The following is a 26,254-nucleotide window of genomic DNA, read 5'->3' on the forward strand; positions in this document are numbered from 1 at the left end:
TAGGGTGATGGAAATTTTTTTAATTTTTATTTTTACTAGTACATGATTCCAGTGCATAATGATTGCACTACTCATAGGGAGTTGGTACATATACGTAACGTATCACAATTCTTTTTTTTCATCACCTTCCCTTTCCCTCTCTTTCTCCTCTCCATCCCATTCCTATTTGTGAAAGATCTGTCTCCCTATTTCCCATTACCTATGCTCTAGTTTTACTCTGTTTTTATATTTTGAGTGTCTCATAGAAGAGAAACCATGTGATATTTAAGGTTGTGTGTCTGATTCATTTCATGTAACATTATGGTCTCAAGGCGCATCCATTTTCCTACAAATGGCTCAAGTTGATGGAAATGTTTTGAAACTAGATGATGGTAAAAGTTTCACAAATCTTTAAATGAACTCTCAATCATTAAATTTCACACTTAACATGGGTGAATTGTACGTTATAAAAATTGGACCTTAACAAAGATATTTAAAAAAAGAACTAGGAAGCAAATTGACCAAAAAAAGCAACATGATTAGTCATTTCATTTGCTACTTAGTTATTCCAGGATGATCACTTCTGATATAAACATTGACTTCCTGAATAATATTTTCTCAAAATGATAGATGGCCTAGTTTTGATGCATTTGTAGTTGTAAAATCATTAATAATCATAATTGTATAAAGTATTTAAAAATTTACATGATACTTTCACATTTATGCTATTATTAGAGTCATCTGCCAGCACTCTGAGAGAGGAAGAATGCTTAACTGTTAGCATCCAAAAGGGAGAGAAGTGAACTGATTTATGCAATTTCATACAGTAAGTGATACAATGAGCCCAATCTCAGACTTTCTGACTGCAAGTTCCATGCCCTTTTTCCTACCTTATGCTAACCCTTCTCTCTATGGTTGCAATCCATCTGCAATTACATTTATTAATTCCTGTAGCTGAATGTGAAAACTTAGATATTAGAAGAGGGAATCACAAAAGCGAAAATTGCAGTTCTGTTCGTGCTATGTTCATACTGAGTGTTTTTTGTTAGGAATATTGAGAAAGTCCAGCAAATTTCCTGCTTGAGGGCTAAAGTGGTACATAGATCTGTATCTATCTGATGACACATTGACCCAACTGTCTCAGGTCAATTCTAACCCGGGGATCTAGTCTGGTTGTAAGGTTTAGTAGGCGGGGGGGGGGGGGGGCTGGGTTGCAGACTGACACCTCATAACCTTCAGAACAGCCATGGGAACATAGTTTTGTTTTTTTTTTTCTAGTTTACTCATAGCGTTAAGTTGCTGTGAATGAAATCAGACCTATATTCTCTCTTTCTGGGACATATTTATGCCTTCCTTGTTCAAGAACCTTATTTTCTTTATTATGCAAGCAAAGATGAATATTTTTCACCTTCCTTTGCTTCAACTGAAAGTCTTGCCTGAGTTGCTCACTCTGCCTCCAGTAGCTTCCTTTGAATCTCATTTCAGAAAATCAGTGATTTGCATACAGGTAAGAGATTAAGAGCACAGACTCTGCACGCTGGGAGGCTGAGGGAGGAGAATTCACAAGTACAAACCCACTCCGGTAATTTAGCAATTTAGCAAGACACTCTCTCAAAATAAAAAAAATAAATAAAAAGGGCTGGGGATCTAGCTCAGTGTGGAAGCTCTGGATTCAAACCCCAATGCTGCAGAAACAAATAATAAAGAAAAGAACAAAAACAAATAGAGTACAGATTTTGTAACTGGGCTTGTTGGACTTGAATTCAAGGTCCATTGGCTATGTGGTCTTAGTGAAATTACTTATTTTCTCTGTACTTTTTTTTCTTCATCTGTAAAATGAGGATATCTATCTCATATTGAAATTTTTTATGATTAAATCTAATCATGTATGTAAGTTGCTTAAAAGAATACCTGGATCTTTTTTCTTGTCCCTGGAATTCTGATTTAAAATTTTTATTAGTATCTATAACTAATATTAACTAATTATAATTTTGAATAAAATTAATGATTAATAGAAGTAATAATATTTAAGAATACTGACAACTTGAATTTATCCCAGTGTTTTTGTTTTGGTACTTGCTCATTTAAACTTTCATTATTTTTATGTGCTATCTATGACAGCTAAGTCAGTTTTATTGGATTAATGACATAGATATTTCAGCACATTACAAATATGAAATGGAGGCATACTACTTTGTCATAAAGCTGAGTCTAGAACTTATGTATTGGTATTCATATATGGGGATTTTCCTAATATGAGCCTGCCACCTTTGACCTGGTTTTATTAGCCCACAGAGCAAAAGCACTTAATAGAAATCCAGGAAATCACTATTAACCCCTGTATCTACCTCTTCAATTAAGTTGCTAAAGTGTCTATATTTTTGTAGCATATGTTAGGTTACTTTGATTAGCTCCTTTTCAGTTTAATCTTTAGCGTAATTAAAAATGCAACTCTAGTAGTAAACATCGAAATTCTCATCTAACTTTTAGACATGAAACTTGAGAAGGTTGATGATAAAATGGCAGTTTTGCTAAACTAATGCTAAAGATGGATGGCAATAGATAGCTTTGATTAATACTTGCTACTTGTAAGCTATGGAATAAAGTGATATCTCTGGTTATATAATACCATATTTAAAACCTATTACTTTCAAAGATACTATATTAAATTTGATGCTACATTTTGGATAAGTATGTTAATGCTAAAATTACTATGAAATTTACAAAACCCCAATGGATTTCATTGTAAGAAAAATGAATTGAATGTGATTATTTACTTGCAGAAATAAGTAGCTATTGTTCTTCTCTAAAGAGTAAAAAAGCTTTTATAAATTTGAATTACCTTCAATTTTCTTGAAGATTGTTGCCCCTATTAAGTGTTTAGATGATCTGCATAATCCACCACAAAAGATATTGAGAAAGTAATAAGAGAAAGATAATTTGAAATTACTTTAGGAGGTTGTTAGAGTTCCAAAAGAGATGGTGTAATTGAGACAGATGTCATTGTAACTCAAAGATATATTATTATTTTCAAATTACTGAGAGATAGAAATGTGCTAGGTATTTACACAATTACAAAAATAGATTTCTTCCTCAATGAGATTCTGGGCTCTCATTTTGTGATGCACTAAGCTGTTGCCATTTATCTAATTGCATAGTATGAAATACTCAATGAGCCTTCAAAATCGTAATATAAAGTGCCAGTCTTTAAGAACTGTGTCCAAACTTGCGGGGAAGAATTGAGGTCAAGATTACCTTAGCAGCAATGGAGAATACAAATTAGAGTAAGTCTTCAGTCTCCTAAAAGGATATTAGAGTTTCTTTGTGGAGTTTAGTGACACCACTCACATTTTTATTCACTAATTCTTCTCTCCACTTGTCCCACATGATTCACTATTGAGGTCTGCTAAAATTCTTGAAGTTCTAACAAAAATGAAGACAAAAATATATAAGCAACAAGAAAAGCCAAGAAGCTACAGAAAGAGATATGAAGTGATCACTATTTGGTTGTAGAATTATGCCACTGTCATTTTTTCTCTTTCAAAATGGCCTAAAAAGCCTGCAAAAGCACCATGAGGGTATTGCCACATCTGTTCTTACAAATGAGTAAAATCAGTGTCAAAATGAAGGCCCTTTATTCCTTTTCTTGTGATATTTAAAAAATGCTAATAAAACAATATACTTAAACACATACATATGAACCAATTCAGCAAACAGAATTTCAACTTTTGAATGTTACCTTCTTGGCACAATAAAATATCTATTAATCATTATGTACTTCAACCATGTACTAATAAAAGTTTTGTAAAAAACACTATATACCACAAAAGCACTGTATTTCAAAAACTGTGATTTTCTAGATAAGAAGATCCATGTTGAATACATAAAATTCTCATTCTGTATTCTAAAAGATGATGGTTTATTTATCCTTTTATTTTTTAAATGTTATAGTTTATCCATGTAACAGCAAAAACCTGGCCAATTCCATGATAAAATTGAACTAATATATTGGCTTTAATGCTCATTCAAAGGACAAAAATAAAAATGGCAAAGAACTGACTATTAATGAAAATTTCAGTAAACTCTATAAAGGGTTAAATTTATTTGTAGTATAGCACCAATACAGGTTAATAGTTTCAAAACTCACTAAGTTTTCCAGTAGGTAATATACAAAGTCCATAAATAGCAGTTCATAAGAAAAGAAATAAAACTAGCAAACATGTAGAATAATATTCAGCCTCACTTATAATCAAAGAAATCTAGACTTAAAGAAGGTCCAATGAGTTTACTTATTTAAATATTTAAATAAATATTTAAAACTGATACTCAAAATTGGCAAGAGTACAATGAAAGCCAAGTGTTCACACATATTACTAATGGAAATGAATATTATTCCAATCCCCAGAGCCACAAAAATTCAAAACTTTTAGCTCATTAATTCAATTTCTTGTAATGTACCTTAAGGAGATAAAAAGTACTTAAGATGTTAATGATATCATTATATGGCTTCACTTATAATACTCATAAAAGGAGATAGGAAGTGTAAATATCCAACAAAAGGGGAAGGCATTTATAAATTATGGTATGTTCACTCTACATAGCCACTAAAAATGATGGTTGTAGAAACTGTGTAGAAACAGACATAAAATCTCATGAAGTAAGCAACATGAATGAATTTGTGTGTATATTATGACCAGAAGGAAATGCACCAGAATGACAGCAGTCACTCTAACAGGCTGGCAAAGGTTATGGGAAAGAGCTCTTAAAATTTGTGAAGAATCAAGTTATTGTGTTACTTTTTTTTTTGCTTAAATTCTTTTATCGATACATTTTAGGTATACAATACTTTTACAATTATCACTGGGTGCTTGTAACTGTACATGATTTATCTTGGTTCTTATTTTTTCCCCATTCCCTGTGGTCACTTCACCCCCTCCACCCTTCCCTATTTACCAAGACTTTTTTTTTCCATTTTTTCCTTTTCTCATAATTTTTCCTTTCCCTTTCCGCTCCCACTTCCCCTACCCTTTAGGACCTTTTCTTGTATTACATTTATGGCCACCCCCCATCCCCACTCTGCCACAGAGCAGTTAACTGCTTGTTAAGTATTTCCTCCTAAGAAGAGCAAAGAAAGGCAAAAGAAAAATCAATCAGAATTTTACTTTCCTTCTAAGAGCTTCCTAGATCCAGTGTTTTCTGAGTAAGTCTATCTCCTTTAATGTAAGAGGCTTTTACTGAGGAAAAAATATTGTAATATTTCCAAAAAGTACTTCCCCGCTTTGCTAACTCTTCCCTAAGCACTGTGTGGGCTCATTTGCTCTATGTGCTGTTCTGTGAAGGCTTGCTCTCCTTAAGCAGTGTTCAATGTATCCTTTTTGTTCTGAAGTAGAGTAAAACTTTTTGGTGAAAGCTCCAACTTACAAGCCGCTACAGCAAGTAGGCCCACTCTGTCTGGGTTGAGGGCAAACCAGAAACACGTTTCCATTTTCAGAGGGCAATAGACATGATTAAGAATGAGACATGGAAAGAAAATAAAAGGAGCCAGACATGGGCAAGCCTGTAATTCCAGCACTTGCACTCTGAAGGCTGAGGTAGGACATCCCTGTGAGTTGGCAGCCTGCCTGGGCTACATAGTGAGTTCAAGGCCAGCCTGAGCTACAAAGAGAAGCTATGGCTTAAAAGCAAAACAAAACAAAACAATATAAGGAGGAGCAGAAGGAAGAGAAGAAGAGGAAGAGAAGAAAGTAGGAGGAGAAGGAGAGGGAGAAGAGGAAGAGGAGAAGAATAAGAGGAGGAGGAGAGGAAGAGGAAGAGTTGTAGGGAAGAAGGAAAGGGAGGGGAAATAAGAAAGGATGGCAAATAAAGTAAACAAAGCTTTGAATATGCCTGTCAATTTTTTGACAAATCAGTCTAAACTTCTCAATTTCAGAACAAGAAGAGATCTGAGATCATTCAGTCTCTTTATTCTGGATTTCCAGCTCTGAGAAAAGGGAGGTTATTTACCTAAGGTTGCTCTGGTAAATGTTCTTCTGAAAGACAATGCACAATAGTGGTTAGGAGTGTGGCTTTAGCAGACAGGTGGTAGAAATTGAAATGTTAGCTCTGCAGCTTACTACTTGTGTGACCTTGCGAAGTCACTTACCTACTCTGCCCCATGGTTTTCTCTATAAAATGAGGATTAAAAATAGTACTTACCACATAGGGTGCTATAAGAATTAAAGGAGTCAGTGTATGAAAAGTACTATGACTGTGCTTGCAACTTGCTAACTGCCATATGGGTTAGTGACTGCTGTGCTGCTATTCTCTTCACCGGGAAAATTCTGTCTTTCTACGGCCAATGATTCCCATATACCATATTGTCTCCCTTTAGCCTTAGGATGACTAAATAAATGAACATAAATCTCTATTGGTCTCTTCTGAAATCAGGTAGAGTTTATTTTATCAGCCAGTAGAGAGTCAAAGGCACAAAGCCAAACAATGGGTTGTGACATTTGAATTTATACCATGTAAACTATCTGAATGGACCTGCTGCAGTAGCAAAGATCACTGACTTCTTTCTCAATTTGTTTCATTACGGCATGTGCTGTACATATGCATTGGCTTTGTTTTAGAATTTCTCTATTCTTATCTAAAGAATAGAGAAATTAAAATTATTTTGATGGAAACAGTATTACATGTACAGAACGTTTTTCTGTGATTTGACCATATCATCATAATGTCTAAAACATTTACTTAACATTGGACTTCCAAGATGACATGTTGGACACTGAATGAGAAAGTCATTTACGCAATTATGAGTTTCTCTTTCCAAGGAGTATGTGGGAAAACATCTTTTCCACATTATTGTGCTTTAGAATGTTATTCAATTTAAAATGCTAATCTTTTATTAATTTATTTTACTTTTTATTTTCAAAAAATAAACTATTTCCTAGTGAGTTTACACATTGCTTCTAGATGCTTTGAAAATATCACAGTTACATACTCTCAAAGTACTAGGCACACTGAGTTGTGTGTACCTCTATTTTATGTGCTAAAAGAGATCTGGGATGTTTCCCTCGTCACCTATGTCTGCTGACATAAATTTTAAGACAAAATGTTGTAGTGGAGGAGTCAGAGACCTTTTACCAGTTGTGTGGTTTAAAGGAAGATTGCTTCCAAGGACAGTCAGTAACCTTGAACAGGTGTGACATTCCTAAATGATTTGTGACTGCAAAAAGCTGCAATTAGGACTTTGAACATAGCTCATAATGGCTACATGAATCATTCTCTCTCTCTCTCTGGAATGTACATGTTGCAAATAAACATACCAAGGAAAAAGAGAAGATCCAGATTTCCATACATAAAAATAAGAGTAATTTCAACATGATAAATTATTGTTATTAAATGTGATATTACACATTTTTAAAAGTTTTTAACTTTTATATTTAACTTGTAAGGCTTGCATCATGCTATGATAAATGTAGATTCATACTTCACTGAAGCTAGCAGAGCATTATTCTGGCCATTCTGAGCATCACTCTGGTCATAATCCTGATCACTGTAAATCAAAGTCTTAAAAGAGAAAATAACAAATTGGAAAATGTAATTAGAAGATAAAATACTTTTAATCTATGTAACAGAAAATATTTTGGAGTTCTTTTTCATCATAAAGTCTTTCATTGATATTTTTATTGCCAATGGCCTTATGTGGGAATGGCTCCCAACCCTTAACTTGCTAAACTCTCATTCTTCAATGAACAAAGAACTGTGTATGTTCATTAAAATGAAGTTAGATGAATTATATTGAAGTCTAATTTTCTGGATCAAAGTCGAATCTAAATGCATCCCTGTTTGTACAGTTCTCAATGTGCATGATTATGGAAAAGTCAAGGCCTAAATTGCAGACGACCACCTATCTTCTGAAAAACCTGCCATGGGAATCTGAAAAGGAATGTATATTTGCTTAATAATGTAGGTGTTCAATGGAATTTCAGTGGTTGCTGTGACAGTGTTGGTCATGAACAAATAAGCTAAATCAAGTACAGCCTTTTCCCAAAACATTCCCTTTTCATGCTCAACCACTGCTTTATTTACCAAAAAAAAAAAAAAATCTTTTCATTCTACTTTTACTAGATTTATTTATACCTTGCTTGAATTAGGCTGTGAGTTTCTTGGAAACAGAAATTATGGTTTATTCATTTCCTTATTATCTCTAGACCTTCTTAAGAGTGGTAATTGTTTATCCCTTTAATCGAAACATATTGAACAAGTGTCTACTATATGCCGGCTATTGTGCTTATTTGGAGGTATTTAGCAATGAATAGCATATATAATGCTTACCACCATAGAGCTTACATTTTAGTGGAGAAAGATAGATGGCAGTCATGAGACAAATAAGTAAACTGCATAGTGTGTCATTCTGTGACAAATTCTTGAAAAGACAGGAAGGAGGGTGAGCAGTACCATTTTTGGAGGTTTTTCAACGGGATCTTGCAAAGTCCTTGAGACAGGAACATGTCTGAGTGTTTTCAAGAATGGCTAGGTAACAGGGCGGACTGCTGCCAGTTGGTCAGCAGACTGAGAGAATTTAAGTAGAAAAGTAGAAACTGGGTACAGCCAAAGTGAAGGGCAGCCAGCTTGGGGTCTCTTGAGGACATAGGAATAGGACACAACTTCATGAACAAAACCCAAACTGCATGGAAAATAGTGCAAAGAGTAAGCAACTGGGATCTCATCTTATTAAAAAAATTGTACAGTGCAAAAGAAACCGCCAGCAGCGTGAAGAGGCAACCCGCAGAGTGGGAAAAAATTTTGGCCAGTAGCCCCTCAGATAAAAGACTAATATCTAGAATGTACAAAGAATTGACAAAAATCAGACCCCCCCCCAATTTAAAGACCCAGTCCAAAAATGGGCATCTGAAATCAATAGACATTTCTCAGGTGAAGAAGTAGGAACGGCAAACAAATATATGAAAACCTGTTCAGCATCACTGGTCATCCAAGGGATATAAATTAAAACAACACTGAGATTCCATCTCACTCCAGAAGGAATGGGTATTATCAAGAAATCAACAGAGCCAGGGATTTAGCTCATTGGCTCTGCCGCCTGCCTGGCAAGTCCAAGGTCTGGAGTTCAATCCCCAGTACCCCGCCCCCCCCCCAAAAAAGACGTCAACCAACAACAAATGATGAGGCTCTGGGGAAAAAGGAACCCTTCTCCACTGTTGTTGGGAGTGCAGCCTGGTACAACCACTGTAGAATTCAGTGTGGAGAGTCCTCAAAATATTAGGATTAGAGGTCCCATTTGACCCAGCTATCCTCCTCGTGGGTATCTTCCCAAAAGAATTAAAATCATCATACCACAATGATATATGTGCATCCATGTTTATAGCAACACAGTTTGTAATAGCTAAATCTTGGAAACAATACAAATGCCCATCAATCAATGAATGGATAAAAAGATGTGGGTTTTTTTATACAATGGAGTACTACTCAGCCATAAAGAAAGATAAACTTGAGACATTTCTAGGTAAATGGTTGCAACTTGAGACTATACTCTTAAGCGAAATAAATTGAACACATATGTGTAAATATCACATTGTCTCTTTAGTGTGAGAAACTGAAAATGTAAATAAGGATCAGAATGTATAATAGATAATATGGATTTGGAAGAAACTGTTCAAAGGAAAAGGGAAACTGTGGAACAGGGAGGAAGGAAAAGGAAAAAAATTGATAAAAGAAGGAAAAAATGGAAACAAAGCTTTTGTAAATAAGGGGGGGGTGAAAGGAGGGAAGGGGAATGGGAGAAAAAGAGGAATCAAGCTATATTACGTACAGGTACAAACTTCCTTTGGTGAATGTGATCGTTATGTATATTTAAAGTGTACCAATAAAATTAATTAAAAAAAAAAGAATGGCAAGGTTAGTATACCTAATTAAAAAAAAGAGAGAATGGCATGAGCTAGGGAGAAATGTCAGGATGTGAGTCTTTAGTAGTTAGAGTGGGTCCCTTACAGATCATTGTTAAGTATTTAGCCTTTATTTTGAGGATATAGGACATCATCACTGCTTCTGAGAAAGGGAGATCCGTGAATGACTTGTATTTTAAAACTTTTGTTCTGGCTTCAGAGTGAAGAATGTGCTATCAGGGACAATGGCATATGCAGTAGATCAAGTAGGAAATGTCATAATAATCCATTTGGGAAAGGGTAGTTTAAAGCAATGTAGTAGTGAGAAACTGGAGAGATGTGTTTGGGTTCTGGATTCATTTCAAAGGTAGCACTAATAGGAATTACTGATGGATCCTATGTAGTATGTGAAATCCAGGGGTCAAAGATGATTTCATCTTCTTTGGCCTGAGTAAGGAGAGCAGAGGGGTCATTTCCTGAGAGAGAAGACTGTGAAAGGAGCAAGATTGGGAAGGGGTAGAAACCATGAGCTCAGTTTGAACATATTAATTTTGAGATACCTTTTAGATACCTAAATAGAGACACTGAATAAGCAGTTGAATGTTCAAACCTATGCCTCATAGCAGAGACACAATGGAGAAGTTGTCAGTATAGAGACAATATATAAAGCCATGAGATGGCATTGGATTAGAATGTTGTTGAATCATTAACATGTGTTCATTTACAATATTGAGTCTGCCTTCTCTCTAAGTATAATCCTGTCTGATATTAACTCAAAAAAGCTAGTTATCTCCACAGACATTTTATGACATTTATAAGTGTAGGAGTTAAATAGTTTTTATTATGTGTATGCCTAACATAATGCTAAGTAGTATAGGAAATATAAAAATGTATAAGATGCAAAATTTCACCTTCAAGAATCTTAAGGTTTGGTTAGGGAAATAAGACCTCAACTTGTAATACATTGTGCACACTACAAAGCAGGATGTAGCATTTAATACATATGAGCCAATCCATAAAACTTTACTGAGTGATTTCTATTTTCTGTGTGCTTGCCGTAAAAGCAATAGGGATTTCAAAGAATGAGATACTGCCCACAATAGAGTATAGTATCTAGATATCTACAGGTTTCTTTGAAAATACATTTGGTGGAGAATAGAGAAAAAATAAGCAAGTCAATTTCACTGCAAAATAGAATCACAGTTACTTGGTTTTAGACTAGGATTTTTAATATTGTAGCAAAGGACCAGGTTGCAAAGTGATAGAAGTGGATGGAAAAGGTGATGAGAAAATCACGTTAAGAAGGAAAATAAGAATATTTTGACAGGGCTTTTAAATTTAGAGAGGATTTTTGACATGTCAGATGGCACTTGATGTTCTCAAACTTCTCTGCTAATGCCTCTACTGGGCCTGAGAACTTTAGCGGCTCCTAGCTCAGCATTTTGTGGGGAAAGGGTTTTTTTTCAGTGATTTATCATGAAGTTTCATATTGCTATGAATTGGATTTAGATCCTGCTGTTCTTATACTGGTATAGTAACCAGAAGTGTTGTTTACGTCCTCTTAGTACTATGAAGAACAAAACTTTACCACTACCTAACTCATTAAAAATGGTCTGCAGGCCTGAGGCTCAAAAGCCACAATATGAACTCAAAGAGCTCTGTTCCCCTAAAGGACACTTTATTTCATGAGCTCTGGTAGCTGCCTTTCTCAGAATCCTTGCCTTCCTCAGAGCCCCTTTCTTAAATGTAATATTAAACCAGAGGCAAGAATGTGTTCTTTCTGAATGTGTTCTCTCACCAGTTTTCATTTCAAGTGTGGGTTGTGCTGGGTTAATATTTATTCTCCTGGTCACTTTCAAATCCAATAATGCTTTTTAATCTAATCACTGACTTTACCATTAAAAACACACACGCAGTAAAGCAATATTGTTCTTTATTTGCATTATGACACAAATATTTTGAAGATTGTGTTTTACTTTGAGTGTTTTCTGATGCTACAACCTCCAGTTTAATCCTAAGTGCTTGACAATATATGCATGTAACACAGGGTGTTATTATTGCCTCCGGCTAGCTTCATGTCATCTAGTTTGTCTTTTGCTTCACTCCTTTGATAGCATTATCAGGACCAATTGTGAATCTGCCAGATGCTTTTCCTTGCAAAAAGACAAATCTAAGAAGGCTTGTGGTTTTTTTTTTTCCCTCTCTCTCTCCCAGGATTGCTTTCATTAAAAGACTTCCTCATCCTTGTTTCATGAAACTGATCTTGCTTAATCAGAGATGGAGCAGACAGACTGCAAACCTTACCAGCCTCTGTCAAAAGTCAAGCATGAAATGGATCTAGTGTATACCAGTTCTTCTGATGAGAGTGAGGATGGAAGAAAACCAAGACAGTCATACAACTCGAGGGAAACTCTGCATGAGTATAACCAAGAGCTGAGAATGAATTACAATAGCCAGAGTAGAAAGAGGAAAGAAGTAGAGAAATCTACTCAAGGTATGTTTTTATTGTATTTTTATAACTGGTATAATTTCTCATTAGGGAATACTTAAGTGCTGATGTTAACTGGTTAATAATTTCCACTGCTTACATATGCTCAATGAGTTTGTTTCATATGCTAACCCAGCTAATGTTGAAGGTTACACGTGCTTTTTATGGATTATATATAAATTTAGATGCAACAATCCTCTTACCAAAGCATTCAAAATTCGTCTAATCCTACAAATAGCCATTTATAGACTGAAGGATAAATCATTTATAGTAAGATGAAAAGTTAACAGCTAAGTGCTTTTCAAGCCATTTCCTATATAGGAAAAAAGTCTCAAATAACTATTTGGTTGCTGAAAAAGCTACCAATCAAAGTTCCAGAAAATCTGTCATCACAATATGGAGATTTTGTGCAGCATGGATTGAATGGAAATACTTTTTTGGTGTTCTTTATTTACCACAGTCATATTTTGGAGCATATTCTTTGGGCGGCCTTGGCTTTGCAATTATGGATTGACAGGACAGTTTCTAAGAAATAAATAAAACAGGCAAATAAAAATGTGATTTTTTTTTTCAATTGACAGATGAGCAGTGTTAGACACTATTTTATCTTCATAGGAAAATAGATACTGACATTGGCACCCATTGTTTGTTATGAATAAGTCATGCTAAGATGTTTTAAATATAGTTTTACTCAATCAGTGGTTCTCAAAGTGTGGACCCTCCCCTACCAGCATCAGCATAACCTGGGAACTTCTTAAAGATGCAAATCACCAGGCCCTATCCCAGACCTATTGAGTCAGAAATCCTGAGGGTGGGACCCAGCGATTTATGGTTTAACAAGCCTTCCAGGGGATTCTAATGCCTGTTCAAGTTTGAATGGGATACCATTTCTCTATAATTTCTTCTACTTAGATGCTTTCAATAATAGCATGTCTTTAGGTGACTCCCAAATATTTACTTTCAAACCAAACCTACTTCCTTTACTCTTGCCCTAAGTTTTTAGTTACCTGCTGAACATTTCCAAATGAGTGACACACTGAACACTTTAAATCAATATTTCTAAAATAGAAGTAATCACCTTAACATCCTCAATCCCAGTCCTCTTTCCATTGCCAGACATCTATAAATGCCCCTATTCTCCCAGTCAGCCACATGTACATTCTGTATCTCATGAGTTGCCTCACCCAGTAGAATTAATCTCTACACCTCTCAAATCCATCTTCTCTCCATTCTTATAATCATTACAGTCATTATATCTCACCCAGGCAGTTTTGTGTTTCCTGACTGGTCTGCCTGTATCTCACTCCATCCCTCTTTAATCTCCTTAATGTGTTGTTATCTCTTTCTTGGCAAAGGTAGAATTTTGTGTTTGTGGTACTAGAGATTGAAGCCAGGGTGTAATGCATGCTGAGCCAATGCTGTATCACTGAGCTACATCTCTAGCCATAAATTATTTCTTGGAATGTCCTTCTCTGCTCTCTCCCTTTATGCATTGCCCAACCTTTTTCCAAGGCCTAATTTACAAGTGTCTTTGCCACTGAAGCTGTGTTGCACCATTACTCCCTTCACCATCACTATCTCATAGTGTTGGTGATCTCTTCCTCCATGAACTAGGAGAACATTTTATTTGTACTCATTTTTACCTCATATTATGATTGTTTATACTCTTATATTGTATACTCAATGAATATAAAAATCAATCTTTCTTTCTTTCTTTTTTTTGCTTTCTTTCATTCTTTCCTTGTCTCTCAGTACTAGGGGTTGAACTCAGGGTCTTAAAACTGAGCTATAGTCCCAGATACTTCCTATTTCTAATTTTAAATATTAAGGCAGGGTCTCACCATGTTTCTATGGTAAGTTGCCAGGTTGTGCAATCTGTTCTTAAACTTGCAATCCTCCTGCCTCAGCCTCAAGTGCTGGAATTATAGGCATGTCCTCTCATGTCTGATTGTGGGTTTTTAAAAATTGATCTCTGTTTTTATATAAAATTTGCAGGTAGTATAGGCTCTATTATTGTTTTATTTAAGGAAATAGGTGCTATCAGTGGAATACAAGTGCTTATCAAATATAGATAACTGCTCTTTAAATATTGTCATATCAAATTATTACAAAAGAAAATTACTATATTCTAATTAGTGCTGTAATTTTCATTTAGAAAATCTTAAATTAATCCAAAATTTAAAATATCCATACTAACATTTAAATATACACTAAATGCTTATAATATTAACTGTATTATTTGTTTTCATCTTTGAACATAATTGGTAGATGTTTTGTATCTTGTTCTTCAAGTAATTCATTTTAATTTTGCTTATTTTTTCAGGTAAAGATATCAAATGTTTATGCTAAAATAATTTTCTTCTTCTATCTACCTGACAATTGGTAAATGTTATCCTATGGGAATTTCCGGGCTCTGTTATACCTTAAGAAATGTGTAGTGAAATATTGAAAATATTTCTCTGTAGATTTTTCCTTAGTGAAAATGAAGTCATAATTGTATGTCGTGGGTTGTAGGTTAGGGGTATAGAGTGGTTGACCTAATATTCTGTGAGTTTACTATTCTGATGACAGTTCCAAAAATATAAACAATTTTCATGCAATTCTTATAAAGAGTTAGACAGCCACAGATTTTTTTTCTCTGTGCAGTAAATCAAAAGAATTTGAAGTGAGTGGTGTTTGTCTTCTATGATGCTATCATAATTTACTTTCAAGAAACTATTTTTAAGCAATAGCCTTTATTTAGTATTTAATATATGTCAGATCTTGAGTTCTATGCTGATGATGAAAATTACTGCCTGTAGGAAGCTCTTATATGAAGGAGAAAAATCAATATTCAGACAAATCATTGCAATAAAATATAGTAAGTTCTTTTGTAACAGTTCCCCCTTTCTACAATTTCAGTTACCCATAGTGAACTGAGATTCAAAAAATGTAGAAGAAAAGTCTAGAAATAAACGTGTGTTTTAAATGGCATGCTATTCTGAGTAGCCCAGTGAAATCTCACACCATCTTTCTGTGTCTTACACAGGGCATGAATCATCCCTTTGTCCAGTGTATTCACATGTTATATGCTACCTACACCATAGTCAGATTTTAGGCATCTACTGGGGGTCTTGGAATACATTGCTTGTGGAAAACAGGAAACCTCTGTACTGTTAAATCATTGTGGAAGTAACCACGATAAAATATCTAACTTCTTCACTGGACCCTGTATCCATACAAAGCCAATATTTGATCTAGGTCTGAAAATTTGAATAAGCATTTACCAAGAGGGCATTCCGAGAAGGTAGATTAGCGGGTGGAAACTTGAAAGTTATGAAAAAGATCTGGAATAGTGTGACATTTAATATATTTAGAAAAAGTCTGTTGAAAGATAGATCATGAAGTATTTTTTAATGCCAAATTTGGGGTGTTTTTTTTTTTTACTTTAGAGATACAATTGTTGGAGAATTTCATCATGAATTATAGTTTTTAGCATGGTAAGTATACAGGAGAATTGTAAAAACACTGAAAGCAATGTAGAAGATTGTTTGCAGTTAGGAATAACTGCATGCACAGAGAAAATCTATGAGACTACTGAATTAGACCAAAGCTAAGACTGGTAATGGGATGGGATTAAACTATAGCTGAGGAAGTAAACAGACATGAAGAGATAATAGTGCAGTCAAAATGATATGACTTGGTAATTGATTGCTGGTTGAGGTAATAAGAGGTAACAGAGTCAACGATGATTCTAAAGATTCAAGTCTGGCAAACTGGGAAGACCATGATCCATTCACTAAGAGAAGGAACAGATAGGAGTATATTTGGAAGGAAAGAAGTTGGGTTTCTTTCTGGACAGGTTGAATTTAAGATGCTGGTGTATCATCCAGATGAATGTTCTCTCAGGGAGTTCAAAATGGATGTCTAGGGTTCAGGACAGATCTGGGCTGTGGATATAAACTGATTTGAGCTTGGCATTGTATTAAAGATGGCTAGGGATGGCTGAGATTACTGAGGGAAAGTGTGTAGCATGAGACTAGAAAAGGTCAAGGACAAAAACATGAATCTATTATCCATGAACTGACATAAACGCATTCTAAACCTATTTAAACTTTTACCCAGCAACATCTTTCAGTGCACTGACTTACATAAACTAAAGTATACAGGATCTGAAAATTGAGAAACTCAGTATCTTATCAGACAGCTCCTCCCTAGTCTGTAGAGACAACTAGGAGGGAAAATAGATACCCTTTGGGTGGGGGGAGAAATGAATTATACTATGTTAGGCAGAACAATGGGTCCAACTTCTTGTTTTATTTTCTGTATTACTCTCTATAAGTTGGAGAAAACATTAACTTTCAAAAATATGTGGTGGTGGTTGAATCTCACATGCACCCAGCTAAATCTAAGCCTAATTCATTTTTAGTTTTTATTTTTTAATTTAACAGTAAAATTGTATGTATTTCTCATATACAGTATGGTGGTTTAAATGCATATGCATTTTATGTTCTCAGAAAATCATTGATTTAGATTAAGAAGGAAGAAAGCTAACTTAACATTGATTAAGTGCCTACTACTGTGATAGGTAAAATCCTGGATGTCTTTCTGCAAAATTGACTTCATCATTATCTTTGTCATCCACATCATATCAACATCAAAGTTGAATTTTACCTTCTCTCTTCTAGAACTCTGCTAGATGTGCTGCTTCACATTTGCTCTATAAACACTTTATGGAGTGTGAAGTGTTATTCTCAATTTCAGGTGAGGTAACTGAGATTTACAAAAACTTGCCAGAGATCCCATGGCTAAGTACTGAGATCTGGGATTGGGAATTATGTCTGCATCTCCAGTGTTCCCATGTTCCTATACTATACTACCTCGCTTACCTACATCAGGAGGTTATGATAGGGTAAAAATATTTAAGAACTCCAAAAAATGTTAATGTCTCTTCATTTCCTTCCACAATAATCGTACCTGCCTCCTTATGTTCCAGTGACCAAGGGTTTACAAGGAGATTAAACTCTTTTCTGTTCTCATTATCAGAGAATAGGGTAAATGGTACCCTATATAATTTTCAAGTATTTCTGAGTCTGTTTATGGATTTTTCAGGAAGTTAACTTATCATCCAACTCTGGGCTAGTTTCAAGGAAGTACTTGAGGAAATACATGATTCCATATGAGAGTATGTTCATATTCTTATCTTTATTTGCCACATGATTCCATATGAGAGTATGTTCATATTCTTATCTTTATTTGCCAAGAAAGCAGCTCCCTTCACACCCACACACATGTGGAGTGCTGAATTCTAAAGCTGATTTTTTTTTATCTTCCAAAAGCCTTTGAATGAGAAGACAAACACCAATCTAATATTACTTGCAATTCTTTACTAACAGGATGAAAGAGCTCTAAGAAGGCTTGTTTCATATAATTTTTGGCAAGCTGAACAGCACTGGTAGATTTCTTGGAGGTATTCAGGCTAGCAGTTTTTCCCAGTAACCTCACTTCCAAGGGGAGCACACATTTACTAAGAAATTAGTATAAAACAATTGAAAGTATAAATATATGAATATATAAGCCAAAGATAATAATTTAGCTCTGAGGACTCACCTGTAATTTTATATAGATAAGATTATTTTAATGTAACCATTTTATTGTGATGATGAATGAAAAGTCACCCATGCATAAAAAGGCGCTATGATGAGAACCTGTTACAGTTTACACAAGATCGTGGATTCCTAACACAGTACAGCTGACAAAAAAAATTCATTGCCCTCTTCTTATCCTTAACTTTTGTGTTTTTTTCTCCTTTTAATACTATTTTTTGTTTAGTTGATTGTTTTCCTCTTTACAATCACTGTGTAACCTAAACCTGTGTCTCACATTATCGCCATCTGGTGGAAAAACATAAAACTGCCGATTTGTATTTACTGAGATTACGTGGAAGCAGTTTATCACCCATTTAAACATCACCAATCCATCCATCCATTTGTTAATTTGTTCACTTATGTATCAACATTTATTTAGTGTCAGCTGGGTCTCAGGTACTACTCTAGGTGGATGAAGTTCATCTTGGAATAAATGCACCCTCGTGACCATTATTTTTCCCCTCCTTCACCCAGGTTAATGGGCCACTTCATCTCACAGCAGAAGCTGTTTAAGCAACGTTGCCACTTGTGAATTCAAGGAGTGGACAGAAGCCTAAATTTGAAAAGCAAATTTCTCTGTCCTGATTTCAAGCATTTATCTGTAGCTTAAACCATTGTTTGCTTATATCTAGATGGTTTGGATAAGAGCTCCTAAAAAAATCTTGAAAGAATTCTCAATCTCAGGATCTGTATTTATGTGATAAGGATCACAGATGGCAGGTGTAATATAATGTAGCAAGACATATAAAATGAAAATTTCAACAGCATTTAATCATATGTAATGAATTTTCTGCTGTGAGTATGTTATGCTTGTAGTTGCCCCAAGTGTCTAGCACAACAATCTATATCTTCCCCGAAAGAACTTTGAGTATAGGAGAAAATTAACCAAATTATTTAGTAATGATTCCAATTTACTCATGTCTTTCAACCAATATTTGTTCATAAAAACTTAGTCAATAAAATTTATTTGTAGGGCCAGGGATTTAGCTCAATGTTTCTGCCACCTGCCTCGCAAGCACAAGGTCCCAAGTTCGATCCCCAGTACCAAAAAAAAAAAAATCTGTATATCATTTAAAACTGGAATGGAATGTTTATGACATTTGTGTGACTTTTACCTTTACCTGTCCCGACATACAGATATCCCTAAGTAATCATGGTGTTCTGGCCCATTGAGGCTAGCTGGATCCTTTCATCCTCTTCAGTACAGCCTTCATGCAGGTGTCTTCAATGAATTAGAGTTGGTGAAAGATGAAACCTATTTCCAGTAAATGGTTTTCCCATCTGTGTCAAATTCTGTGTCAAACTTTGAAGGCACATACATGAATAAGAAGCAATCTTAGCCCTCAAGGAATTTGAAGTAAAGTTGGAAAAGCAAATATATATCAGCAATAGTGATGCAATGTAATTGGTGTCATAATAGTAGTATGTGTAAAGTACATACTATGGGAGTCTAAAAGCTAGAACCATGCACTCTGCTTAGAGAATGATGACAATGATTATGAGAAAAATACGTAAAGTTTATTAAGCAACAGGCATTGAGCAGCATACTTTAGATGCATTGTATTTTTCAGTCTTCTCAACAATGCTCTGAAGCTGAGGTAATTATTATGCCCATTTCACAAGTTAAAATTAATAAAGTAAGCCACAGAGATACTGTATTATATGATAAACTGGAATTGAGATCTCAGAAGTTTGACATTCATGGGCACTGCTATGACTTTTATGTACAAGTAGCTCTAAATTTAGATTTCAAGTTTAAGGAAATGTTGTCACTGTGTCTGTTTATATGTTTGGGGTCATCTAATAAAATGTCTATATGGCCCAAAGTGAACTACAGACTCCGTGCAATCACTATCAAAATTCTACTGTAACTTTCACAGAGATATAACTAACGGGTTTTTGAAGTTGTTGGTGTAGGTCATATCATCCCATGAAAATATGTACAGTCAGAAATAGAGCTAAGTATATGACCCTGAGAACACCTGGATTTAAGGCGATGGGCAGAAGAAAATAAGTGGTCTTGAAATGTCAGAGGAAAGTCAAAATAAAAGAGTATCCCATTAGCCAATATAGGAGATTTTCCAGCAAGGAAATGTTAAACTAATATTTTCAAATGCTTCAGAATGAACAAGTAGAATGCAAATTGAAAAGACACAGGAAAAGAGGCAGCTTAGCAGATCACTGCTGACTTTCAATCAGAGTTTGTCCATTTTCACTGGATATTAAAATCACCTGGAAAGTTTACAAATTCCAGCACCATGACTGCTTCTAAAACCAATTATATCAGAATTTCCATGTGTGGGATCCCAAGCATTTAAATAAACCACCTCAAGGAATTCCAATATGTATCTGAGACTGAGATCCACTGCTGTAAAATAAGCAGTTTCAGTAATGTTAGAGAAATACACCAAATCAGAAGGATTTGAAGAGTAAATGCAAGTGCATATTATTACTGGGCAAGGGCACTATTGAAGGCTGCTTCAGGATCTCAGGTGGAAGGAAAGATTTTGAAAGTGGAACATTTACTGCATTCTCTGAGACAGGAAGTAAATTCCAAAATAGGGTGGTGAATTAATAATGTTCTCAGTTTCCTTGGATGAAGCAGAGGCAAGATTATCTGCTAAATGTGTAGACTGAGTCAAGAATTTCAGATGGAATAGTGAGAGAGGTTTTAGACTATGAAAACAGGGGGTTCTACATGCACATCTGGAGCCCAGGTGAAGCTAGACTGGAGATGGAGATGTGGGAGCATTAATCAAAAGAAACATTACTGATCATTGGTTTTAGGTCCTCTGCTAGTGACTTTGCATATACAATAGTTTTTCTTTATTCCTTATTGGAATTTGACATTGGAGGAAAAATCATTATGGCCCCAATTTTAATTTTATTATTTCTTTTCTGAGATATTGAATTAAGATTGTGTTCAAATACTTAAATTTATATTTATTTCTCCTTTTTTAGAATAATACAGTTTGAGTTCATATCAGATTTGTGTAGGATAACCATGGATCTCTGACTAAATCCTATATTCTTTTCCCTAGACTCTTAGATACATCGCTAGTAGATGATGTCCACAGTATGTATAGGCTTTATTTTATTTATTTATTTATTTATTTATTTATTTATTTATTTTTTATTTGGTACTGGGGATTGAACTCAGGTCCTTGTGCTTGCGAGGCAGGCAGTGGAACTGCTGAGCTAAATCCCCGGCCTATAGACTTTAAATAGACATTCTCATTCGGAAAAATGTTTTCCAAACTGAAGTTGGAAATCCTATACTTTTGAAGTGCTTTTCTGTGTAACTGATTTAAGGGTAGATACGATACATACTGTAAGTGTTAAATTTTCTTTTAAATACTCACTTTTATGTTGTAACCAGTGATCTTTCTAAAATACAAACTGGATCATGCCACTCATGTAATATCTTCCAAGGTCTCTCCTAATGCCTAGAGTATAGTTCTTCACATTGTGGAGGCAGGGGTTACTAAATGCTTCAAGAATCTAATCCATGCTCTGTGTCTTTTTAGAAAAGAAAATTCATACACACAATATTTGCTATGCATTTCATGAGTTTCAGGATGCCCTTGAAGGTGTTCTACATCCATGGGCCATGTGTTAAGATACTTTGTGAATGTAATAGTGAATATAACACAAATCTTTCAAGTTTTAGCACTGAAAGGAGAAGCTAAAGTACTGTGGGGTTTTGAGGCTACCAAGTAATGTGAATTCTGCCTCCAGTTTTACCTTACATTGGCATTATGCTGTCTTCATATCGTACTATCATCATGAACTAGGAAGGTTTCACCCAGTGCAAAACTAAGATGGTACGGATTTTGTTTCTAACAAGGGAGATTGTATTGCCTTATGTAAATATTTATACATACAAATATTTTCAGGTTATCCTAATAATTACAAAAATAGATATTGTACAGCTATGTTTGCAACTCAGTTTTTGAGTAGGGAAAGGATCCAGATAAGTAGAAAAATACAAGAGTGTTATTTACAGTGGTACACTGCAAAACTTCCCTTTTCCTTTGTACCAGTCAGTCAGGAGTATAGGTAGCTAAATAAAATCCATCACCTCCTAGATATCAATATATCAGCAAATGGTAAGAGTCACCAAGTAGGACAAAATTTGATTGAATTAATTTTCCACGTGGATCCTTAAGCTAAGTATATGAAACAATGTATAATAACAGCTAATTGTAGACATATTACAGAACTGTGTTTTTACTTCAGATCATCAAGTCTCTTCTTGATGGACATTCTTTTTTTAATTTAATTTTTATTTTTTTCGCTATTTTCTTGCCTATACAGATTAATGGGCTTCATTTTGGCAGTATCATACATGCACATAACATATTTCTGCAGCCAGGAAGAGTTAGGTTAGATTCTCAATTCTTTTACCTCAATGCTTCTGAAGCAATGTAGTTTTTTGCTCTACTTGAAAGTAACTATTACCTCTGCACTATTCTGAGCCCACTTTGCTTAGTGTTATGTTCAACCATTTAATACTTCTTCCTGAATCTAGATTGAAAACTACACCATAGCATGAGGAATGAATTTGGTATTCTCTTCTTAAACAACTTTACTGAGTGGAATTGTATATTTCTTGTGAAGATGTACGTAATTTGCAAAGGCAGAGACTGGTTCTGTGGCTAAATGTCTCATAGATGACTATCCCCTAGGAAGTGAAGCAACTATCTATTTTGGAGTACATAATTTGGTTTCTCCATTTGATTTGCTTCAGCTCCAAGACAGGATCAAAGGGAATATTTGTCTCTGGGAAACAGAGAGTGAGGGAGGGTTCTTTTCTACACTTTGGGGCCCATTTGTTATATAGTTTACACAAAAACAAAGAGACAAGGTTAAATCAGATAATTTGAATGACAAACACAATAGATCACATGGCTGAAATACAGAGGCAATAGAAGAATGATGAAAAGGGAGACTGGTGAAATATAGAAGGAAGCAATTGCTAAACCTAAAAAGTGAAGTGAAAATATAGAGCTTTGGTTCAATAGACAATAAAGAACGTCTGCAGCATCTTGAAGGATTTTAGTTCATACAGTTGGTTAAGATTATATCTTTATTACATGCGGATTCTTTTTTATTATAATGATTTGAGGAAGATTTAGAATTGGTCTTTCAAACTGCACCATGATATTTGACCAATCAAAAGTAGTTTTAAATATCTGCAAAGGCATAACTATGAAATATGCCAACATATCCTGTCAGGAAATCATCCTGTCAGAAAACTGTTATTCTGCTTTCTTGGTCATCTGTGATGCAGACCTGGCAAATATACAAATAAGTTTTATTTATTTTCAGCACTTTTCTTTCTCATTATAATTCTGAGAGGGTCTAGAGGTGACAGAATATAAATCTTGAATTCCCTGGTACCTTGGAAATATTCTAATTTGAAGCCTTTATACCAAAACTGAGATTTCTGCTATCCCATCATACAAACTTAATCATAGGCCATGCTATTTTTGGTAGCAATCATTCCTGTAACATATGAAATGTTTATTTTTTTTCTTTTTATTGGTACATTTTAGATACACATAATGATAGCATTCATCATAGGGAATTTGTACCTGTGCATGATATACCTTGCTTCTTTTTTGTCCATTCCCTCCCCTTCTCTTCACTCTTCCCCTCCTTATTTACAAAACCTTTCTTTCCATTTTTCCCATCTATTCTCTTTTTTTCTTGTCCCTTTCTTCTTTTGAGTCTAGTTGAGCAAATGGCCCTTTGTGTCTTTTATGTCTTGGAAAAAAGCAGTTAAAATGAGCTCAAAAGCAAAAAATGAAGAAGGACACCCTCAAGCCTTTCATCGAATTTGAAGGTTTGTGTTAAGATTCATTTCTCAAGCTTCAACTGATACATTTACAATGCTTCACTACTAAAGTCCAATTCTGTCTTCTCATTAGTGTTTCAAGTCTAGAGTTTCAAGAACACTTAAAACATTATCACATTGAGATACAACCAGACTGAATGCTAATGTGTCTCAAATTAAACAGTAAATATGATCCCAAATCATCTTCACTAATTGAAAAAAATGTAATCTGTGGCTTTGATTAATGGAATGGTCACCAGAAATGCACACCTTCATTGTATATTTTATATGTATATGTGCAGATGTTTCAGTCATATATTTATTACTATGTGACAATGAGGTGAATCAATTTGTAATGGAATTGAACTCTGATTGTTTTTGTTGACTATTTTTTGTAAGCAAGGCATACTTGTATATAATAACAGGGAGACAAAACAGAACAGAAGCTATATGGACAGCATCTAAAATTCATACATGACTACTTATGCCTCCTATTGCGCCTGTAGTTTCTCATCTGAAGTGCTGTAAACCCTAGGTATGCTTGACAAGTGTTAGTGGTTGGCACCTTTGTGTTTCTTGGAGGTTTCTCTCAGACTACGTTTTGGATAGATGGCAAGAAAGCTGATTTCTGTAGCATTTTGAGTGTAACACATAGTCGGTATCATCAATCAGTGTGTTCTTTGCAATCCACATTTTGATTGACAGGACCAGTGAATCTTGCCAATGGACCATAGAACATATTTGATCAATTTGACTTAGAGGTGAAGGTGGGCTGTTTATGTCATCTTTCTACCACAATTCTTTGGGAATTACTTTAGAGCTTGGAAGCTTGGAATAATATTTGGTACATCAAAGGTGTTCAATAAATATTTAAGTCAACAAATAAATTTATTAGATATATAGCACAGAGCATTCGATAAATCAGAGAGTCTGACTTCTGAATTTTGGCCACTTTTGTTGCTACATACTATTTTTTGAGACAAGATTTTGCTGTATAGTTTCATGCTGGCCTTGAACTCATGGCCAACCTCCTGCCTCAGCCTCCTGACTGCTGGGATTACAGGCATGTGCCACTACAACTGGCTGCCATATACTTTTATTTTCACTTTTCATAGAAAATTTATTCTAGTTTCAGTATATGTATTGAGAAACGTACATAATAGTTTTTGTATGATATTTTATCATAACAAAAATAAAGTTTAGATAAAATAATTACACAACTGAATTGTGAGTCCATCATTTCTTGGAGTTAAGATTTAGCCTGACATTCATTGGTGAAAAGCTTTGGGTAATATACGAGTCTGCTTTTTTCCCATTCCTTTAGTTTGGAGAGCTGAATTTGTATGTAGAATTGGATTAAGACTGTGTGTGTAGAAGAATGCTATTGTGGTCACCTTCATTACACTAAACTGTATACACAGAAGCCAATGATGAGAAGCCTCAGTGTAGAAATAGAGACTGAAAGCTCAGTGGTGTCTTCATATTTTTGATATCTGTTTCCTTTCCATTCCAACTGCCAGGGGTGAATGGAAAGGTATTATCCCAATTAAATGAGGTTCTCTAATAATGTGGATTTTGTAAATTGTGGTTTTACTGGACTAATATGATTATCTAAAATACCTATTTGGAACTTTTATTTGCGTATATTTATGTATTATAAGATAAAAATTTACATTTGAATGTAAACTTCTTGAGAGCCCTTGTTAGAATTATACCTTCATAAGGACATTGTGAAACCTATCACACTGGGATCTGTATTCAACATGATCCAGAATTATATGGCATCCAGGTTTAACGAGAGTGCCAACAGAAACTTACCTTTGGAACACATTACACACACTTCCTATGTCATTTTTTGTAAAACACTTGTACCTTTGCTAAAATAAAGATTAAAAACAAAGAAGCTATTAAAAGAACATAATTAAGCAGTCTTTATTACTCAGGTTCAGAACCAAAGTTCAAAGCACTTAAAATTGAATCACAAGGCCGCCAAGGACCTTCAGAGAATGTGCCTCTCAGGCAGGCCACACTAATCATGCTCCCCTAAAAATGACATAAAATTTGATTCTATTTCAGTCTTACCACCAAACTTTTGTGCTAATGTGCTGTGATAATTTTTCCTCCCCACATTATCACAGCAATTCTAATTCTTTAATTCTATATACCATTTTCCCCAGAGTTCAACTGGACAATTACTGTGTTTCAAGGAACATGCAGTAATTATTGGTTGATTTTTGAAGCCATCCAGAAATTTGTACAATTTTCTGGCATTTGGCAATGATTACTGCTCTGCGTACTTTACAAAAATTCTACAAATAGCACTCCAAGCCCCTGTTCCCTTGCCCTGTGCTTATTAAATATGGACTATAACTCACTAACATTAACCAGTCATTAGACCTTTGTTATTTTGCAATACTTTGCACATAATAAGTCA

The 26,254-nt window shown here is 34.9% G+C and overlaps 1 protein-coding gene across 5 annotated transcripts in view; it reads left to right on the forward strand.

Annotated features, from left to right (window-relative positions):
• Tenm1 (teneurin transmembrane protein 1) overlaps positions 1-26,254 on the forward strand; it is an 837,569-nt gene that overhangs the window by 239,293 nt on the left and 572,022 nt on the right. For 4 of the 5 annotated variants that reach the window (XM_087199780.1, XM_087199781.1, XM_021240584.2 and 1 more), the window contains one exon: positions 12,081-12,360. In XM_087199780.1, the coding sequence (XP_087055906.1) occupies positions 12,144-12,360 (217 nt within the window). In that variant the 5' untranslated portion in view covers positions 12,081-12,143. Of the gene's footprint in view, positions 1-714; positions 806-12,080; positions 12,361-26,254 lie in introns of all 5 variants that reach the window. The other variant, XM_087199782.1, reaches the window with a different exon arrangement.

This window comes from Heterocephalus glaber, unplaced genomic scaffold (assembly GCF_053883595.1).
Source record: "Heterocephalus glaber isolate CG9 unplaced genomic scaffold, H.glaber_assembly_v1.0 deba00001729, whole genome shotgun sequence".
NCBI lineage: Eukaryota > Metazoa > Chordata > Mammalia > Rodentia > Bathyergidae > Heterocephalus > Heterocephalus glaber.